This window comes from Gamsiella multidivaricata (assembly GCF_025024155.1).
Source record: "Gamsiella multidivaricata strain RSA 2152 chromosome Unknown BC939scaffold_1, whole genome shotgun sequence".
Taxonomy (NCBI): Eukaryota; Fungi; Mortierellomycota; class Mortierellomycetes; order Mortierellales; family Mortierellaceae; genus Gamsiella; species Gamsiella multidivaricata.
The window spans coordinates 1,023,747-1,044,187 of record NW_026251709.1 but is presented as its reverse complement, the minus strand read 5'-3'; the positions used below and the strand labels follow the sequence as shown (position 1 = coordinate 1,044,187).

The following is a 20,441-nucleotide window of genomic DNA, read 5'->3' as shown; positions in this document are numbered from 1 at the left end:
TTTTCTTTGAAAGAGTTCATATACAGGCAAATACGAGACTAGTACAAAAAGATGAAGAGATGCACAGATAACTGACAGTACCCCATGCATCTTTTTTTTTTTAAAAAAAACAGTCGGGTTACTTGTCCATCGCTGATTTGTGATGCTTTCCTTCGACCGCTGTCTTGTTTCGGCGGTTTCGACTACTTTCTTCCCTGCATTTTTGAACACATGCGATGATCCCCTGTTCATTTGGTAAGTTGGACAGCGATCCATCCATGACCGGTACAATATGAACTAGATGTCGAGTTAAAAAAACTGATGGCTCATTTTGGTTTCCTCTCATCTCTCCTTTTCTCCTTCCTTTTTTTAACCCTCTTCGTCCTCGTTTTGTTTTTTTCCTATAGTTTGAATGAATTGATTTCAATGATACTCGACCTCCTCTCTCTATACTTTCGCAGTCGAAAATCAGGTTGGTAAGATCAGAACATGGCGAACATGAGGGGAGATATTGATATGAGAGGGAACAATTATGTTGACTCGTTTTTATTTTGTCCTGCCTCTGTCTCTCCCATCCTCACCAACATAGACTGGTTCTTATGCTTTATTGGAAACCATGTCCTATTTGTCTATGTTCAGCTCGCTCATCGATATTCTCAATTTGTTTGGTGAGTGTGAGCCCAAGGACGTGAAATATGAATCTGAAGAGAAGTACTAAATCACTGATATGTCCATTTCTTCTTCACTATCCTTTTGCCATTTTTTTCTCGAATGTAGACCGTTGACAAGTTCCCGCAAGATTATAAATCGAATCAATTTGAAGATATTAGCTCTGACCGCAAACAAGGAGATGTGGAGTTGGAAAAAAAATGACACTGACTACTTTCACCTTTACTATGAAAAGTGGATTTTTTTGCAAAAAGGAGTGTAGTCCAGTTCGCAACGCCATTTTTGGGAACAGTAACCGCTTTCGTAAAATTCTCTCATTGATACTGAGGACAACTCTGGATGCCCCTGCATTAACTTAATCCTTAACTACCAAACTGACTATTCGTTAGCTCAATTTGATAGGGTTTAGGTTGTGAAGGTCAAGGAAACAGGAGTGAGGGAAAGCCTGAGTAAAGTCGAGAAGGTGTGTAAAAGGTGAAGATTTATTCCACACAGTGTTCTTCCTCTCTTCTTCCTTGTCTCTCGCAAATAGTCCCTTTCTGTTCTTTCCCCCTTGAATTTCTCGTCTCCCCTACAATTGCTCTTCTGCGCTATATCTATAGAACAAAAGCCTGAATCTCATTGTCTCGTAGCTACAAGGTTACCCGCATGATTACAATAGCCCGGCCAAAGAAAGTCGTTGGCGGTGGATATCCTCATGATTCTTCTGATGTTTTAGAATTCCTAGATGCTGATGAATGAGCTGCTGCGATTTTCTCCTGCGCTTGACCTCCTACATTCCTGGTGTTCTCCCGTCCTTGATCCTCTTACGTCCCTGGTGTTGTCCCCTTCTTTTCGGCTACCCCTTGATTTTTTTTGCGTGCCTCCTCTGTCCTTCCTTCTATACTCGCCCTTGATCTTTCAATTGTGGCATAGTTAAGAATGGTGTCGCAGGGGATTTGCACTCCCCGTACCCAAAGAAAGAACGTTTACTTCGAGTCATTGTTTCTGATATCTCTCTTCACGTATATAAGTTGCGCATACCCAACGTCCTGCACCGACACACATCCTATCCTACCTCAAGACCCTCGATTCGCAAAAGCACTCTCAGCACTCCCAACAACTACTCCAAGAACCATCGCAAGCACCGTCGCAAGAGCGCCACCGACGCCTACACCTATCAAGCACAACCCTCTCCAAAACACAAACCTCCCCCCCCCCCCCCCCCACGTAAAGATATTTGACTAGACTTTTGCGATTGCACTTGGGTGTAGCAGTGCTTATTCATAAACTGACCTCTTTTTTTCTTTTCATTCTTTGGCACCCAATAGCAAACAAACATGAAGAGCTTCGCTACCCTGGCTGTCCTGTCACTCCTTGCTCATTCTGCCCACGCTTGGTGCATGAACGGAAATGACAAAGACGCGATTGACTTCGCCGATCTCAAAGACGAATGCGGCAACATTGTCAAGTCGGGCGACGTGTTTGTCTTGTACGACGAAATCAACGGCAACTATATCGGCAGCGGTGAAAAGAATTGGCTCACGCCGACCAAGACTGCTCCAGCAGGGTTTTTCTGGCAGGCTTCGCCCAGTAACCCGACCATCAAGTATCTAAAGGGCACGGTGGGCGAAAACTGCTCTGTCCGAAATAAGGCATGGCTTGGTCATAGCGGTCGGTATATGGCCCCCGACGGTTGTAATGGTGGCGGTTTCCTGGAATTCAGAAAATGGGATGAGGGTCAGTGCACGTCGAAATGGTGTTATCAGATTGGTCTGCTGACTGGCGACCAACCTGTTAATGGTGCCATCGCCAATTATGCCTCGGACGGATACTTGCATCTTGTGGGCGCAAATTGTGCAGACAAGGAATTTAAGTGGGTGCTTAAAAAGCCAAAGGATGGAGTGGCTTGGAAGGCAACATATAACCTGGATGACCTTCAGACCTGTTAAATCAACATGCTTCATTGTCTCTTCCCCTTCCCCTTCCTCTTTCCCTTTTGTCTCTGTACCTTTCCTCCCTTCCACTTTCCCTCGTTCTTTCTCCTGTTTACGCCCGTCAATCGTTTATTTTATTTTTTTTGTTTTTATTATGGATATGTCAAAGTCAAAGTCTGGTATACGTCCAACTCTGCCCCTGGCTGCAATGTTGAAAAGACAAATAAAAAGTGATGATGTAAAACTGATTCCGCGCTTGGCAGCTAATCTCTTCGGCTTTGTCGCTTGAATGCCATTGTCAGTGGACAAGTGCTATCAAATGCCCCTTAACAGTGCCATGACAAGTGAGAAAGAAAAAGAAAAAGATGCTGCTGTTCTTTACGAACAAATCTATAGAACAATGGGCTTAATCTCAACAATACCCCGTTCAATAAAAGTCGTCTGCAATGGATTTATCTCTTCCAATATTTGAAATTAACATTAGCAGGCACCTCATGAAGCCTTTCCGCTCCACAAGACGACCCCACATAGTATGATTCAGGACCCGAGAGTCTATTCGTATTCAATTAAAAATCGGAAAAGGCGGTAATCGTTGCGTTCTAGCACGAATTCTGACTTAGAGGCGTTCAGCCATAATCCAACGGATGATAGCTTCGGGCCATTGCCTGTTCAGGCAGGCCCAAATACCAATTATCCGAATGAACGGTTCCTCTCGTACTAAGTTCAATTACTATTGCAACAACATTTCATCAGTAGGGTAAAACTAACCTGGCTCACGACGGTCTAAACCCAGCTCACGCTCCCTATTAGCGGGTGAACAATCCAACGCTTACTGAATTTTCAGCATCATAGGAAGAGCCGACATCGAAGGATCAAAAAGCAACGTCATTATGAACGCTTGGCTGCCATAAGACTATGCCAAATAATCTTTGTGTGTAAATTCTCTCTGATCCCTTTCTCGATCCACAAGCGCCAGTCGCACCAACGATCGACTTTAGTGTGCTCTTAAGAACACCAGACATTTGGTTTTATATTGAAATCATTATTACTGTCTCGAAATGCCGGAAAGATCGCCAGCGAGCCTGTTCCTGTCGGGCTCGATTTCTGGGGCGTCGTCATGTTTTTGTAGTCGAATGGTGTGCCAAGAGGGGTCGAGGCAGGATAGATTTTTGACTTCATTCCAAACATTGCAACAGAGAGGTCGAACGTTTACATCGGGGCGGCGAAACTCTATTTCCTTCCTGATGTAAATTTGAAAACAGCAAAACTAGTTTCGCCATCAAAAATTGTCCATTGAAAGGGTGACTTGGGAAGCATAGCTTTCAGAAGAGCTACTGACTAGTCGCTTCTTGATGTGAGAGAACGGAAAGGAACCTTGCGACTGAACTTGAAAGAGGAACTTGGTTCGTCAGTATCCCCGTTGACTGATCCCTCGTTCGATTCGCACTCCTCGGTGGAATATGCTTCCTGCATAGGTTGAGAGCTGTGCAGCCCCTCCTCCTCATTCTCCTCGCCAACATGCTGCTTTTCCCATTCTGCTTGAAAAATCAAGCATGCCTCCTTCTCTTCTTGCCGCTCTTCTAAAAGGCTTTCGCGGTCCTCGTAGCTGTTGTGCTCGTCTTTTGGTTGGTTCATGAATGAGACTGAAGAGGCTAATGAGGAGCTTGCAGTGAGGCTCGCTGAGGAATCAACAAACATCCCTTATATTGGTCAGGCGTTTAAATTGACTCCAGTATTTTATTTTCCTGATGTAAATTTCATGAGCTGTTTTCATCAGGGATTTTACGGAGGGAAATTAAGGTTTCATCCCGGTCCCCTGATGTGTAAATTTTGGATTGCGAAAACTCTCTAGTAAGATAAGAAACGCGACACACAGCGCAAATTTTGTTTAAGGTTCACTCAACTGTAAACAGAAGGTGACTATCATAAAATTTTATTTAGGTTCATTTGTAGGAAATAAAGTATTTAAAAGTCGATGCTTGTCCTTTAGCATCATTATCACAGCGGGAGCCGACCTATAATGTGTCACTTCTTTTCTTTATTTTCTGCACCGAAAGTCCAAAGCAAATAGACAAAGGAAATAAAGAAAAACAAAAACAAAACTACTCGGAGATACACCTCATCTTCTTTTCTTTCGCACCGGAACTCATCCTGTTATACGAACAGAATTTCGACACGCGTTATATCCTCCTTACAAAATGACTTCGACGACGAACTCCCTCTCGCCCAAGAGGAATTTTCCCTCTCACAATATCTTATCCCTCGCCCTCAGATCTGTGATCTCAAACCAGATCAGCGTCTCCTCACGCTATGCCCATCTTTGGACGGAAAACATTTCTTTACCCCTGAAAGCGGTGGTGCAGACGATGAGAAAGAAGAGCTCGACCAACTTCTCGCGTCATGTCCTAGAAATAAGCTGCCAAAATACACCGTTCCGCCTATCACTGAGGTCCCTTGGCCTGATGCAACAGGATTACCACTCGGTTACCAAGCTGCACGGTTATGACACACAGAGCCAGGATGGGAGCCCGGCATCATGACAACACCACTACGACACTGTACAATAGGCCCCAGACATGTATATATAGACCCTACTTACGATCATTAAACAGCATTCATTTCTACGCATTCCTACTTGACCACTGCCCTTGACCCCTTGACTCTGCTGCTGTTGCACCTGACCACCAGAAAGCACGACAGCACTTCGACAGTGAGCTGGCTTCGATCCAAGCCCAATTGGCCTAACTCACCCGTCCTATCGACAAGTTCATGCTCGACACTCTGACCGATGACCGTTATGACGACATGCAATCAGACGAACTCCTCACCTTCGGCGATCAGATGCGCCGTCTCTTACAGAAAGTTAGCCACACAGTCAACGAGACCCGTGTCCAAAATCTCGAAAGAGCACACGGACTTGGTATGCTATCCAAGAAAAGCACACGTCCAGCCATTGTGGACACCAATTCGCTCCTGGAACGCAAGAAACTCCTCAACAGCGTCAGGAACAGCCTTCTCTCCAACAATCGAGGACGTGGAAGGGGTCGGTCCGGCAACAATCGGAATAACAACACTCAGCACTCTCAGAGTTACCAAACTTCGGACTCTCAGCAGCCATATCAACAGCAGCAGCAGTCATTCTCCCAACAGCCAGACAACGTTAACCAAAATTTTCAGCAAGCCCAAGGCAACACATACAGGGGACGCGGTCGGGGCCGCGGCCGAGGGCAGACAACCAACCCTCAGTAGGTGGACGGCTATACCTATACAGTGCCGTTCAAAACTGAGCCAATGTTTTGCAAATTTTTACTCTGAGAGCTGGTACTCACAAACAAGTGATCCGATTACCTTGGGACTTTGTATGAATGTTCTTTGGCCATTGTAGAAGACGTTTATAAAAGATGAAGTCGTTACCAGTAGCCATTGTAAATTTATAGTCGTCAGTAGAGGCCACGTGGTTGGCTCAGTTTTGAACCATACCCACAAAATTTCCATTTTTATTAAAAAACTCATCTTTTTCAGTACTTGGTGTGCTTTCCCTTAGCCCTATGAAGGGCACAAAGCCGTCTGGGCATGCTGCTGATAAGGTTTTGGCAGTACTCCTTAGGAATGTTGTACCATTCCTTCGAGATGCGCTCCTATAGCTCTTTACAACTTTTCGGCGGTTCCCGGTACTTTGCCAGCTGTTTCTTGAGGTACGCCCACATATTCTCGATCGGATTGAGGTCGGGCGACTGTGCCGGCCAGAACAGCAAGCGTCCGTCCTCCTCAGTCAGATTGGCGGACTTGAGGTATTGCTTGGTGACCTTGGCGGTGTGCTTGGGATCGTTGTCGTGCTGGAAGATAAACTCGTCCTGTGCCATGCCCCATTCCTCCACAGACATCTTCAAATCCTCTTGCAGAATCTGGATATACAGCTGGGAGTCCAAAGTGTCGTCAATCATCGTGATATATCCAGGCCCGTGCCATGAGAAAGAGGACCACACCTTGACGTTCCCTCCACCAAACTTGACGGTACTTTCCACAGTTCGGCCCGTTACTGCCCCTGGCGCGTCATCCCACACCCATTGCATGCTATCCGAGCAAATCCGGTTGATTTTGGACTCATCGGAGAACACCACTTCGGCCCAGTCGTCGACGGTCCACTCCTTGTACTTGTGCATGAAAGTAATTCGCCCTCTTATGTGCTTTCTGGTGAGCTTTGGCTTCCTGACATTCTTTTTGGCAATCAATCCAGCTTCACTCAGACGTCGTCGAACTGTCGTAACGGAAACAGGCTCCGGAAGAATAGCATTTGCTCGATTCTTGGCGTCGACAGCGCTCCGGAAAATTCCTCTCTTCAGGTTTAGCTTGAGAAACTCGATAGTTTCCTTGCCAATCTTTCTTGGACGGCCTCCCTTGTTGATCGGCATCTTTTCCTTATTGGCGGAATAGGTCCTTGCGACTGCTCTTTGCGAAATATCGAGTCGACGAGCGGTTTCCCGAGTCGAAACATTATCCATCATCAGGCTTATAGCTTCCTTGACCTTGAGTGGAGGGATCGGCCTCATTTTTGGCAGAATGATGTACCGTAGAAAGGTGTAACTATTTGCAAAAGAAAGCGATCCATTGTTTATGTAAAAATATTTATAACACTACGTTTAGTATTTTTTTACGGGTATGGTTCAAAACTGAGCCAATGATGTGGCCTCTACCAACGACTATAACTTTATAACGGTTGCTGGTACCGACTTCAACTTTTATAAAGGTCTTCTGCAATGGCCAAAGAACATTTTTACAAAGTCTCAAGGTAATCCGATCGCTAGTTTGTGAGTATCAGCTCTCCGAGTAAAAATTTGAACGGCACTGTACCAACACTCGTGGACCCTCCTAACGGACGAAAAATGGATTTGAGAAACGATCTCACAGGGCTACAGGATCCCATTTTCTACGCCACCCCCTCTGTCATCTTCGTCAATAGGCTCAACAAGACTCTCCCAGAAGGAGACGGAGATCATCGAGAAGGAGATCCTGGCTCTACTCACAAAGAAAGCCATCGAGACGGCCACATCGAACACCGGGTTTTCCAGTCAGCTCTTCCTAGTACCCAAGAAGACGGGAGACCTCCGCTCATGTCTGAATCTGAAGAAACTGAACCAGTACCTGCCAGAGCGATACTTCAAAACGGAAACAGTAAAGACCGTCTGCTCACTTATGACCAAAAAGGATTACATGACCTCCATAGATCTTTCGGACGCCTTCCTTCACATTCTAATCCATCCCTCATCTCGTCGTTACCTACAGTTCCAGTGGAAGGGACAGAGGTACCAATTCAGAGTACTCCCATTCGGCCTCTCTCTCTCCCCGTTGGTGTTCACCAAGGTCTTACGCCTAGTCCTCAAATGGGCACGCCGCCGTGGCATCCGCATCTCCGCATACCTGGACGATCTTCTGATAATCGCCTCCTCCAAGCCCAAGGCAGCTCAACACACCCAGATGGTCCTGGGACGGCTAAAATCACTAGGCTTCTTGATAAAAGAAGTGCAACAGCAGCAGAGTCAAGGGGTCAAGGGCAGTGGTCAAGTAGGAATGCGTAGAAATGAATGCTGTTTAATGATCGTAAGTAGGGTCTATATATACATGTCTGGGGCCTATTGTACAGTGTCGTAGTGGTGTTGTCATGATGCCGGGCTCCCATCCTGGCTCTGTGTGTCGTAACCGTGCAGCTTGGTAACCGAGTGGTAATCCTGTTGCAAGAAGCAAAATCCACCTTGGAGCCCACTCAGGTCATCGAGCACTTGGGGTTCACAATAGACAGCAGATCCATGACTCTCTCCGTCCCCCGTCACAAGGTTCGAGATATCCGTCGCGAAGCGCGCAAACTCAGGAACAACGGCGTCAGCTCATTAAAAGCTTTAAGTTCGTTCATCGGCAAGGACATGGCAATGACCGCCGCCGTCTTTCCAGCACGTCTGATGTGCCAGCGTCTCATGCAAATCAAGAACAGCGCTCTGCGTGCCGGATCCGGTTGGAAGGACAATGTCGCGTGCCACGACACGATCGATCGATACTTGGCAAGTGATCGGTCGACTCTTGGCAACGCGTACGACCGTTACACGAAGGCAATGAGAAACATATATATATATCCCGTAGTTCTGTATCTTTTATTCCTTATCTAGCAACTTCAATATATCTACGCTTTCTTGACCCTATTTCCCAAACTGCATCTCCTCCCCCTTGTTCTGTCCTGCCACGCTTAAGAAGTTCATCTTGACTCTGAATAAGCATAGGTTCGTGACAGACAAGATCCCCTTATCTCAGGAAGCCAAGGACAACCTAACATGGTGGATCGACAACCTTCAGCATTGGAACGGATTGAGCTGGCTCCCTCAACGGGCTCAGATAGACGTTTACACCGATGCCTCGGATCAGGGATGGGGCATTGTGTACAACGATTCGACATTTGCCGGGCAATGGTCACCCTCCACATCTATGGAACACATCAATTGCAAGGAACTCAGGACAGTCCTACTGGCGACTCGATTACCACAACTGCAAGGGAAGACGTTGAACATAATATGCGACAACATGACGACCCTGGCTCACATCCAACGGTTCGGCGGGACCCGCTCCCCGCAACTGATGGACCTGGCGGATCAACTATGGCGCCATTGTTTGACAACAGGAACCAGACTCCAAACGACATACGTTCCTTCAGCCTTCAACCCAGTGGACGCACCATCCAGGAGGCTGATGACCCAACTAGAGTGGAGTATCGACCGCTCATTCTTCCAAACGCTGGATTCAATATGGGGCCCTCACTCGATCGACCTATTTGCCTCTCCTAGGAACGCCCAGCTTCCCCAATTCATGACGTGGAAACCTCACCCCCAAGCGCTCAACTTCAACGCCCTCCAACGACCATGGACCAAACTGGGCAACCTTTACATCTGTCCCCCTTGGAATCTCATCCCACAGATTCTCCAGAAACTTCAGTTGGAGAAATTAGAGGCGACAATAGTGGCACCGGCATGGACCAGTGCGATTTGGTATCCGACAATTCTCTCAATGGCAATCGAGGACCCTCTCACGATCCCCAGAAATGCAGTACTTTCGCCTCCGGGCGCGGCACCAAACGTGCTCGAGAAGAACCCGCATTCGAGGCTCCAGGCATGGCGCGTAAGCGGCGCCTATACTCGGAAATAGGACTCAGCTCAGACGCGTCACATACGATATTGGACTCGCCACAAGCCCAACGCCGACACGTCGCTTACGGTCCTACCCAACAAGTCTACATCCGATGGGCACAAGAGCGGGATGAGGACCCGTTTCACCCAGATCCAGCCCTCCTCATCAACTATCTCGCCCACCAACGCCGCACAAGAGATTGGAAGCCGACCACCGTCCTCGCTAAACGCTCCACAATTTTAGACCTGTTCAGCGATCGATCGCCAATCACGGAGAGCATGGTTTACAAAGATTATATCGCTGCGCTGAAGGCTACGGACATAAAGCCCGCAGAAATCGGTTGCCTGGACATCTCGCCTGCACTTGCCTACTTGCAATCGCTGCCCAACAATGACGATATGGCACTAGTCCAGTTGACGCGCAAACTTTGCTGGCTCCTGGACATTTGTAGCTTCCTCCGCGCGGACGACATTCATTGCGTTGACATCAACAAGACGACCTTTGACAAGCGGTACTTGAAGCTCTTTGTTCTTCTTCCTAAGGAGAGACGCAAGGGCAAGAGGATTGAGAAGGTGGTGTATATATCCGCCAACTCTGACCCCAAACTCTGCCCCTTGGCTGCTTATCAGTTCTACACCTCGCGTATCAAGGATCACCCAGTGACGGTTCCGCATCCCAAGGACAAGAATTTTACAATCTGCCCTTTCATTCGTAATACTCTTCGCCTACATGCAGCTGTCTCTATGCAAACCATCTCCAATCACATGGATTCGATCTCGACCTTGATACCTGAGGTTGAACGCCCCACCCGTCGTGTCAAGCCCCGAGCCATTGGATCTACCATCGCCGCCGAGTCGGGTATGTCTATTGACGACATCATTGCACACGGAAATTGGTCCTCTCCCGACACGTTCCAAAATTTTTACCGTCTCGCGAGTAGGACCAGGTCCAATTTTACTGAGATAACACTCAGTAAAAGCTCTGGATCCACATTATAGGTCGGCTCCAGCTGTGATAATACCACAGCGATCTCGAATAATATGAAGAGAAGAGCATATTATCCGAGAGAGCCGACCTATAATGTCCCTCCTCACCACTCCCCAGTCGCCATCGTTCTCTCGCTCAAGCAAAGAAGATGAGGTGTATCCAGAGCATCCGAGTAGTTTTGTTTTTGTTTTTCTTTTTTTCCTTTGTCTATTTGCTTTAGATTTTCGGTGCAGAAAATAAAGAAAAGAAGTGACACATTATAGGTCGGCTCCCTCGGATAATATGCTCTTCTCTTCATATTATTGTTGCGCTTGGAGATAGTTCTTTTACAGTTGTATGGAGTAAGGAAACTCCCAATCTGAATGCTCGAATAATTTGTGTTCCACACTGAATACAAGGGTCTGACGCACAACTACGCACACTGTAGCGAGTGATCAGCACAACGGTCTTCTTGTTCAACTGGAACCGTAATTCATTATTGATATATCTAAGCAAAAGGTACCTGTAGCGAGTGATCAGCACAACGGTCTTCTTGTTCAACTGGAACAAGGAACAAAAGACCGCTGGCTTCGATCCTCCTTTTATACAGGCACAACCCCAAAACCTAATATCAAATCCTGCGTACCCTCGGTGGCTGCTGGCCAACAACACCAACAACAACAATACCACAGCGATCTCGAATAATGTTGGCCAGCAGCCACCGAGGGTACGCAGGATTTGATATTAGGTTTTGGGGTTGTGCCTGTATAAAAGGAGGATCGAAGCCAGCGGTCTTTTGTTCCTTGTTCCAGTTGAACAAGAAGACCGTTGTGCTGATCACTCGCTACAGGTACCTTTTGCTTAGATATATCAATAATGAATTACGGTTCCAGTTGAACAAGAAGACCGTTGTGCTGATCACTCGCTACAGTGTGCGTAGTTGTGCGTCAGACCCTTGTATTCAGTGTGGAACACAAATTATTCGAGCATTCAGATTGGGAGTTTCCTTACTCCATACAATTGTAAAAGAACTATCTCCAAGCGCAACATTGATGATACGCCCCGTATCACGACTGCCACCAATATCGACAGCCGTTGCAGAGCCATCAAGATCTTCGCCGTGTTCATCGTCTTCCACATCCTCAGCACCATCTCCGACATCGCCATCCGCCTCGTCAATTGGAGCAACTACACCGACACGAAAGAGAAAAAACAGTGTTTTCGAGGCCGAGGAGCCTTTGCAATCGCTTATGCGCTGCTTGATAAAAATCGTAAGCAATGTATGTCTGGCTTTGGGAACTTGACAATCTTCACGTTGATTAATCTGCGAATATATGATCGTTAGGTTAATGGCGAGAAGAACATCGTATATCCACGTCCATGTCCAACAATGCCCTCCGTGCACGCTCTTTTGTTTCAACACGCTGTGGATTCTTTGAAAAAAATTCAGGAACAGGACAGCCAGGAAAAAGACATTATACATATCAAAAATGCGCAGTAAGTTGAAACATCAGCATATACCGTTTACTTTTCGAAGCACATATGGCATGGTGGAATTAAGCTACGATTGCTTTCCTGGAAATAGAGTGGCGATGTCCTGCGTGATAAACACCATGTCTGGACATGCATACACATTCTTTAATCAAATGGACATTGACCTCCTTAACAGCGCGCGAGCAATGTGTGAGGTCAAGCACATCGACGTGCACCCTGCGATTGCCATTCTGAAAAAATACGAGGGCGCACTTGTAGAGAAGGGGGTCCATCATCTACTAAGGCGTCTGGCGGCGGATTGGGGCAAATTAAGTTCAGAGTTCTTGGACGAGAACACCATACCTGCCGCTGCAGACATTGAAGATAGAACCCTCCAAGTTCTCATCTTGCTGTAAGTTGTTGTGTCTTGCTATTATTAGCCACGTTCCTTTCAAAACGAACGCTTGCTTATTTTTCCGTGAACCATGTGCGGCTTTACTGACGCGAAAATCTCGGTCATAGCTGTAAGTTTGTGATCCAACCACCGTTTGGGCAAACGACACCCTCAGAGAACGACGTCTTAGCGTTGTGGGTCTCTATCTTCTCTGTGCTTGTCAAGAAGATAACCATTCACACGTAAGTAGAGTGCTCGGCCCTCAAAATTAGTGAGCAAAAGAGATATGTATTCTAATACCATTTACTTCCGGCATGAATCCTAGTGGCGAGAAGGTCATGTTGGCTTCGAAGACTATGCGCCAAATGCAGTCTGCAGAGTTTGGGGATACCTCGGATAGTGGCCGCAAGACGGACTGCCTTTTCATGTTCGGAGACATTGAACTCTCCAATATTGAGTTCAAAAAACCAAATATCAGTCAGACTGAGTTGGGCGTCCAAAACAGGAAGAATATTCGTCTTGGCCGGTGCCTGCTGGAAGCTCGTGCGGCATTTGGGGTTGAGGCGCCGTCGGTGTTGATGGCAGACGTTTCAGGTACGTTTTTTTTTTTTTTTTTTTTTATATACCTGATGTGCGTATCAATGCTAGGGCTTGATCCTTTTCCTTCACATTCCTCGTACAGGATATGTTGCTGTTTTTTACCAGGTGGTGCAAATGGGGAACGTAGCAGTGGCGGGCAAGGCCACCCGTCATCTTGTCCATCTTCCGTCCACAGAAGGAGACCTTTTGGAGTTCCTCTTCTCCCCTTCCTTAGCCATCATCTGGAATTATGTGGTACGTATTCATTAAAAAGAATTTTCGGCTTCATCCAGAACCGGATTTACTTCTCATGATTTTTTTTCCAATGTGTCTACTGTGATCTAGCATCATCTGGAGGAGCAGGGCCCGAAGTTGCGCAGGTCGAAGGATCGACATGTAACGGCAGTTTCTAAGGCCAAACTGGAGCTGGGGCTCGAACGACCGGAGGCCGAAACACCTCGCACTGTTGTGAGGAGGTTCGAGAACAATGTTACCCTATCGCCTACCAGAAAGCGTAAAAATTCGGTGTAATGGTTAATTCGGTAGCAGCTGGGACAGACTAGCGGCCCTCGAGCGCGTTAAGGGCACCAAAGACGAAATGATCAGAGAAAAGAATAGTCGCAAGCCCAACAAAGATGAAGATCGGCCAAAGAAATATCAGGCAAGAGGGAGTGAGGGTCTTCAAAGCCTTAGAGGACACGAAATGGCGATGTATAAGATGGCATTAAGCAACGGCATTTATCACTGGGTTCAAGTGGTGATCACATCCCCCCCAAGAACCAAGACTGATCGAACAAAAATCGACCGGTGTCTGAAGTTGATGCTGACGCTCAAGCTAATTTTATTTTCAATGAGGAACAAAAAGCGGTGTCATGAGCTGATAAAAAGAAGTTTTTCCAGCACGTGCTGGGGGAAATGTAGAAGCATGTCTTTAGTCCATTCTCAATAAAACTCTTTTTGCCACCTTTTTCACACAACACACGCAATTCTCCACTTCAGACATATTTTACAATGGCTAATCAGAACGAAGATGACAATGATTTCCCTTTTGACGACGATGTTGACGATGTCGACGATGATTACCATGACGAGGACGAACATCTAGTGGTCAGCAAGGACAGTTACAGTGGGCCTTCTGCAAGGCTATCACCTGTAAGTCTGTAACTCGATATCCCCCAAATGCTGCCCGAAATCTGCTGGCCCCAAATTTATTGCTAACACGTTTTTTGCGCGCTTCATTGCTTCTGTAGACTCTCTCGACCCGACGCTATCAGCGTACATGCGGAGAAGGTTTATAATCCTCCGATTACAACAGCCTTGCACAAGACCAACTTTGTGGTGGGTCATATGAAGTCTAGGACGCGCCAGAAGACGTGGAAATCACAACACAGCAGTCGCTGGAAGCGTCTGCAAGGAGCGAGGCCAATATCTATGCTACGTCCTGCCGCGGCAAAAGAGGGCCCCCCAAAACTCCTTCTCCTTCTCTTGCAGTGTAGCAACAACCGCCTTTAAATGTCAAATCGGCAAGATTTCACCGTTCAATTTCATCTCCTCATCTATTCGGCTCACTCTCCTCTTCCACGCAACCCGGTACACCACAAACCCCACAATCGCTTCAACAAGAACACATTCATCAAACAGCGCGTATTGCAGCCCACTCCACTGCCACCTCGGCATGGGCAGTTACATGTGAGCTTCAGTCATTATCGGGAGTTGCAAGCTTGCTCCAGTTCTGCCTCCACAAGGACCTCATCCGACACTACGCAGCATAGACGTGTGCATAGCGCTCGTCCCAACTCCCCCTTCGCTCAACGCATGCTCTACCAAGCACCTGCTTCACCCTCCCGCTCGCGTGTGCCTCCTTCATCCTCTTGCGACCTCGCCAATGTTTCACCCTTTCCCGCACCAGATACAGCTCTCCCTGCAGCAAATTCTTTTGAACAGCGTCGACGTGACGTACGAGACAGTCATAGCGCACCAGACCGATGGTATCGGTTATATTAATCCCTCGAACTTAGCACCATACCCAAGCCTGAACAATGCGACGACGCACCTCCGTCGCAAAGACTGTTAGCGAAGGTCCCAAGACCGAAGTCCTCGCGCAAGAGCAGCACTCTGGGCCATTTCTACAACTCGTACCTAGATACGGAGTTTCAATGCCAGGTTGTGAATGACTCTGGTGATATCTGTGAACAACGATGCAAGTCAGGGGGCGGCAAAGCACGAACAAACCACATCACCAACCAGCATTCCGCGTTGGATGACGCCTTCCACGAATTCCGCACCTATCAATGTATGGCCCAGGGCATTGAACTACCACAGGAGCAGGAAGACGACGAGATACCCTTTACACCAAAGAACTCGAGATTCGAAACAGCTTGGGACGAATTGTTCTTAAGAACATGAAGCAATCACTTCCAAATGAAAAGGACAACTTCGACAACTTACTCATAAAACCCATCGCTATCTAGGAATCGATCTTCGGATTAATCGACCCGGATATCTTTAGGAGTATATATAGGCAACTCAACCCATTATACCAGGTCCCAAGCACCGATTCCTCGCAACAAAAACTAGATGCGGCAGTTAGGGTCCAGAGGCTTCACATCAAAAACTACGTTCATCAACATGTAGTTCATGGTGCTACGACCGCGGACGGCTGGACAAGTATAGATCAAAGGAAGCTCTTCGGAGTCGCGCTTAATTTTCTGGCGCCTCAATATGAGATGGCTTCAGCGATCAATGGCGCGGAACGAGTCAAACGGCAGAAAACCTACTGGGAAGGCTTGGTAAGTATAATACTGTTTCAGCTCCGTTAGCCTATTGTGTATGTGAGAACTAAACGTTTATTGCTCTTCTTGAACTTCATACTATAGAGACTATTATCAACAGGTGGGATTTGGAAAAGAGACTGGTCTGTGGAGCAACGGATCAAGGAACGAACATAAAAAAAAAATAATGGAACTTTATCGGAAGCACGCAGACATTAGCTAGATCCCCTGTTCGTCCCACAAGATACAGCTATCCATCAACAAGGCATTGAATCAAAGTTAGATAGCTAAAGCGGTGATTGACAAGTGTTAGGAGATCTCGACATTTTTTAGAGGCAGCAGCGTTGCGATGAATGTCCTCAACAAGGAACATGACAGACTCTACGAATGACAGTACAAACTGCTTTCAGTGAATGCAACACGATGGAATTCACACTACAGCATGGCAACAAAAGTTCTCCAAATCATTGACGGAGTAACTGCAGCTTTCAACAAAATGAAAACAGGAACAACGGATGAAAAAGCGAGAGCCGCGGAGTTCGGCCCAAGTATGCTCAGCGAGTAGATCGCGGCTCTTCAAGAAATCCTCACCCTCTTTACACCATGTGGCCATTCACACATTGGACAGCTCAAGTCGACAACTCAACAATTTCGCAAATCTATCCCGGGATTCACAGTCTGATCTCGGCGCCCGACTCGTTGATCACGGAACAGGCGTAAGAATTGCGTCGGAATCTGGACGCATTGATCAAGGGCTCGTCGCCCCTCAAAAACATCCCAGAAGTCATGCTTCTTGCGATATTTCTCAACCCCGCTTGTGCGTCAGTCGCCATGCTGGACCTCACGATAACAGTGATGACTGTCTCTGAGACAAAGCAAAAAACCTGGCGATAGAGGCTCAAGTTTTATTGATGGAGGAAAAATCAAGACAGCAGAGCGGATCAGGGCAGCGGGCCAGTCAACCAGACAAACTCAGTATGGCTTTCTTAAAACTGCAAGCAACGTTTGCGGTGGAAGCCTATAGTCCCCAGGTTAAAGCGAACCCGGAGGCCGCTGAATGGGTACTCCTCAGACTTATTGGCAGGAACGCGAAAGCTATTCCGAATCTTCAGTACTAACAACAATAGCGCGTTCATACCTGTGCACTCAGGCAACATCTACTGAATCAGAGCGATTGTTCAGTAAGACAGGGCTAGGGCTAGTCCTTTCAGCACGTAAGATCAACCTCTCTGATCACAACTTCCGCAATATTGTTTTTTTTAACAGCTTTGAGGAAGTTCTAAGGTCCCAAGCAATAAACTGATTGTTAAATTGCAGTGCAATGGTTGACAATGGAAACATGGGAGGAATGGTGAGTCGGTGAAGTGTTAACAAGCAATAGCCCTACTCCTTTCTTGTATATCGCTTGCTGAATGTCTGTTTTTCACAAGCGGTCAAAAGGTTTGAGACCATTTTACATGCAGCTCGCGCCTGTTTTGCCTCCAGCACGTGTTGGAAAAGCATAAATTCGTACAGCTCAGATCTCTGCTGTGGCATTCCACTGGTTAACAAGTATGCAGGTGATGAATTGTGGCCATGTGCCTGGCACCATCGACCGTAGTGTTCGTTGACAGAGAGGCTGCTTTGACGCCCCTTGCGCCTAGCGACGGTTGGGTGTGATCCAATGGTAGCAAGGGCTCTGTCCTCATTTTCTTTTCTTCCATTTCTTCTTTCTTCCAAGAAGGCAATGAGGTCCATCATTTGATAAGCACTAATATTTCGATCCCACTTGTTTTCCTCATGTTAATTCTGCACCCATGTGGTCCGAAGCTCCGCTTGGAGGATAGTATTGTCCACGTCAAATTCATAATAGTACGTCCAAAGCTAAACCTTTTGTTTGCTTGCACGCTTCTGAGTAAGCTATTTTTTCTGCTGATATTGATTTCAACTCAAATAGTCAAGCATAAAGTCAGTCCTCAACTCACGAACTCCAGCGCAATTTTCTCATGGACAGGCGACGTATGCCTTGGACAGATCTTTGGGTTGCATTCGCTGTACAATTCAAGATGAACGAGAAAGGCGCTTTGGCTGACGCGCTGAAGAAATCTGCAAATCACATAAAGCTCGAAAACAAATCAGACAAGCTATCGAAATGGGCAATGGATTTGATTGCAGCTGTTCAAGTGCGTTATGTGTATTCAAGGTACTAAGTTGAGTACAGGTTGCATTATGATATACTGAAGTAACGAATTGTTTTCAATTTAAATCATTTGATAGTTGGTTTGTCAGTTTTCGTCAGGCTACAACTAAGCGCTTTGAGGACATTGCACGTCGAAATGTCAATGATGCCGTCGACACAGTGGACAGAACATTTGCTACTGTAACAGGGGCTGTCATCAAGCATACTGAAGTCAAGCTGGGTGTGATAGCCTCTGGGCTAAACCCTCATCTATCAGATCTGACGGGATCAGGAACAACAACTGATGCAACAACTTCTCGAACTAAGTCCTCAAAGCGAGCCCGCAAAGTCCAAGAAACTAAGGATGTCAACAGCGATGATGGTGATGATCGGTCTGAAGAATTTTGGCTAGTACGAGACATTGGAGACAAGGACAAAAATGATGACGATCTGGACGCGTTGCTATATGATAGCCTGAATGAGGCGGAGGTAGCGTCAGCATCAGCACTATCACCGGTGGCATCATCATCATTATCATCGCCATCAACATCATGGCCGCTTGGACAGCATGCGACCTGTAGCAAGGCAAAGCTTGGTCGACGCCAACAGGTGAGATTAGAATTTTATTCCGTGTTGTCATGTAAGTAACTGTGTCTGCTTACGCTATTCTAATGGCAATTCAAAATAGCGCTTCCAAAGTCTTGATCGTGCTCGCTTTTGGAAGCTGCAGTCGGGGCGTACAGTAGAAGATGTGATGTTTAACGCCAGCTTAATGGAAAGTGCACCTGTGGCGTGAGTAATGAAGCATACTGGCATGCTACAGAACCAGATCATTGTATTGCACGTCAAACTAACAAATTACCGATTTCATCTAGATTCCGCTCATGTACAATTGACTTTGACTGCAAGTCGACCAAAGCACTCTTTACAGATAAAGAATGGCGTGAGCTGCAAGCTCATAACAAGTTCACCCTACCGCATCCGCCAGTCACTACCACTGAGTATCTGAAGCAGGTGCGACGAGCAATGTTGGAAGGCGATCATGTTTCCAAAATTCCTTTACCTGAGCATGACAGGTTCACTTGCGAGCTAGCGATGACAACATGCATGAAGTGGTAAGGCTATCGACAGCTGGCGCTACTGTTGTTATTACATCAGCGGCAAGGTCGCTTGTTGTTCTCTTTATTATGACATACTTGCTTACTTCCTTTTTTTTTGAGCTTCTGAATAACATCGTGTCTTGTCTCTGAATCTCTTCGTTGCAGGGCTCGGATTTACAAGAAGGACCCCTCGCCGTTTATTGCAGACAATCTCTCGGAGGCTTATTGGGCATGAACGTCATGGCCACTCCTAAAAGAGCTATTGGACGATGTGAATGGGATTCTAATGGTCGATGGCGAAAAGGCTGGTATCGAATCTACGCTCCGGAGGAATAAGAATAGAAAAACTGAATATGATGCTTCTTCCAGGCGACGTATCGGGTGCAAGCTAGATCTTGTGGCGAGGAATTTCATCCGAAAAGAGGACTGGTTCATTGTCGAAAGCATGCGCACATGGGACCAGAAGTCTCCCAAGTTCCTTGTGGAATCAAACGTGGATCTCTTCCGCGAGCTGCATAGTACAGAGTAAGGGATAGATCACAGTTTGGTAAAATAATTTTATTGTGTGTCGTATGTTCATCAGAGTCAGTGCCATGCCATATATATTACTATGTACGTTCTTTTAGTATACACAGGCGCATATGTATCTGGAATGATGGGCCATTTGTAATCTGCAGTTGTGAGAAGGCGGGTGAATAGAAAAGGAAAGAGAGAGGAAAAGAGAGAGGGAAAGAGAGGGAGGGAAAAGGCGTATTAAGAAAGGGAGAGACTTGTTTGTGGGGAAAGAAAGCGCGCAATTGTAATTGAGCAACTGGTATGCTTACTGCACACTACATGTACCGTAGTTCCATCGATTGCACACTCCCCCCTTTCGCAAGCAGTTGAAGAGAGCAGCCTTACTTTTGGGCTAAATCATGTGATTTAGCATATTCCCCTCGACTGAATAAGGAGAAAGGTGTCTTTAATGATTGCCTTCATTACAGTATAGAAGCTTATGGCGCCATTATTTTCTCGTCGGCCCACTCCTGACGCGAAATACATTATCCTACAGCAGTTTTTCGCCGCCTCAGTCTAGGTGGTTTATGAGAACAGTGATCAATCACTGTTAGATGCGAATGAAATAATCGATAATCAGCGTGAACACTGCAATTTCTATAGCATAGTGCATGAACATACACACATTTTGGACGTAGATTTCGGGGCCTTAAAAGAAACATCATTCCGCACATCCTTGACCCCACTCCTTTCCTCATCTACTCCCTTATCAGC

The 20,441-nt window shown here is 46.7% G+C and overlaps 6 protein-coding genes across 6 annotated transcripts; all 6 read left to right on the top strand.

Annotated features, from left to right (window-relative positions):
- Window positions 1–1,079: 1,079 nt before the first annotated feature.
- BC939DRAFT_8559 (uncharacterized protein) lies at window positions 1,080–2,819 on the top strand. The gene is made up of 2 exons (XM_051561951.1): window positions 1,080–1,857; window positions 1,959–2,819. Exons 1-2 carry the CDS (start codon window positions 1,570–1,572, stop codon window positions 2,577–2,579), a joined length of 909 nt encoding a protein of 302 aa, XP_051417993.1. The 5' UTR covers window positions 1,080–1,569; the 3' UTR covers window positions 2,580–2,819.
- A 2,263-nt stretch (window positions 2,820–5,082) lies between these two features.
- BC939DRAFT_509359 (uncharacterized protein) lies at window positions 5,083–6,075 on the top strand. The gene has a single exon (XM_051561083.1). It carries the CDS (start codon window positions 5,353–5,355, stop codon window positions 5,947–5,949), a length of 597 nt encoding a protein of 198 aa, XP_051417992.1. The 5' UTR covers window positions 5,083–5,352; the 3' UTR covers window positions 5,950–6,075.
- A 3,221-nt stretch (window positions 6,076–9,296) lies between these two features.
- On the top strand, window positions 9,297–10,729 carry BC939DRAFT_390964 (uncharacterized protein; the record flags this gene model as incomplete). Its single annotated transcript, XM_051551928.1, has 2 exons — window positions 9,297–9,538; window positions 9,652–10,729. 2 exons carry the CDS (start codon window positions 9,297–9,299, stop codon window positions 10,727–10,729), a joined length of 1,320 nt encoding a protein of 439 aa, XP_051417991.1.
- Window positions 10,730–12,310: 1,581 nt separating this feature from the next.
- On the top strand, window positions 12,311–13,905 carry BC939DRAFT_524459 (uncharacterized protein; the record flags this gene model as incomplete). Its single annotated transcript, XM_051561262.1, has 5 exons — window positions 12,311–12,582; window positions 12,693–12,806; window positions 12,890–13,158; window positions 13,247–13,398; window positions 13,489–13,905. The coding sequence occupies 5 exons, from the start codon at window positions 12,311–12,313 to the stop codon at window positions 13,672–13,674; spliced, it is 993 nt and encodes a 330-aa protein (XP_051417990.1). The 3' UTR covers window positions 13,675–13,905.
- A 249-nt stretch (window positions 13,906–14,154) lies between these two features.
- On the top strand, window positions 14,155–15,549 carry BC939DRAFT_472419 (uncharacterized protein; the record flags this gene model as incomplete). Its single annotated transcript, XM_051558277.1, has 3 exons — window positions 14,155–14,295; window positions 14,785–15,131; window positions 15,162–15,549. 3 exons carry the CDS (start codon window positions 14,155–14,157, stop codon window positions 15,547–15,549), a joined length of 876 nt encoding a protein of 291 aa, XP_051417989.1.
- Window positions 15,550–16,070: 521 nt separating this feature from the next.
- BC939DRAFT_524457 (uncharacterized protein) lies at window positions 16,071–19,899 on the top strand. Its single transcript, XM_051561261.1, has 6 exons — window positions 16,071–16,630; window positions 18,171–18,681; window positions 18,761–18,864; window positions 18,948–19,187; window positions 19,338–19,683; window positions 19,782–19,899. Exons 1-5 carry the CDS (start codon window positions 16,518–16,520, stop codon window positions 19,405–19,407), a joined length of 1,038 nt encoding a protein of 345 aa, XP_051417988.1. The 5' UTR covers window positions 16,071–16,517; the 3' UTR covers window positions 19,408–19,683; window positions 19,782–19,899.
- Window positions 19,900–20,441: the final 542 nt, after the last annotated feature.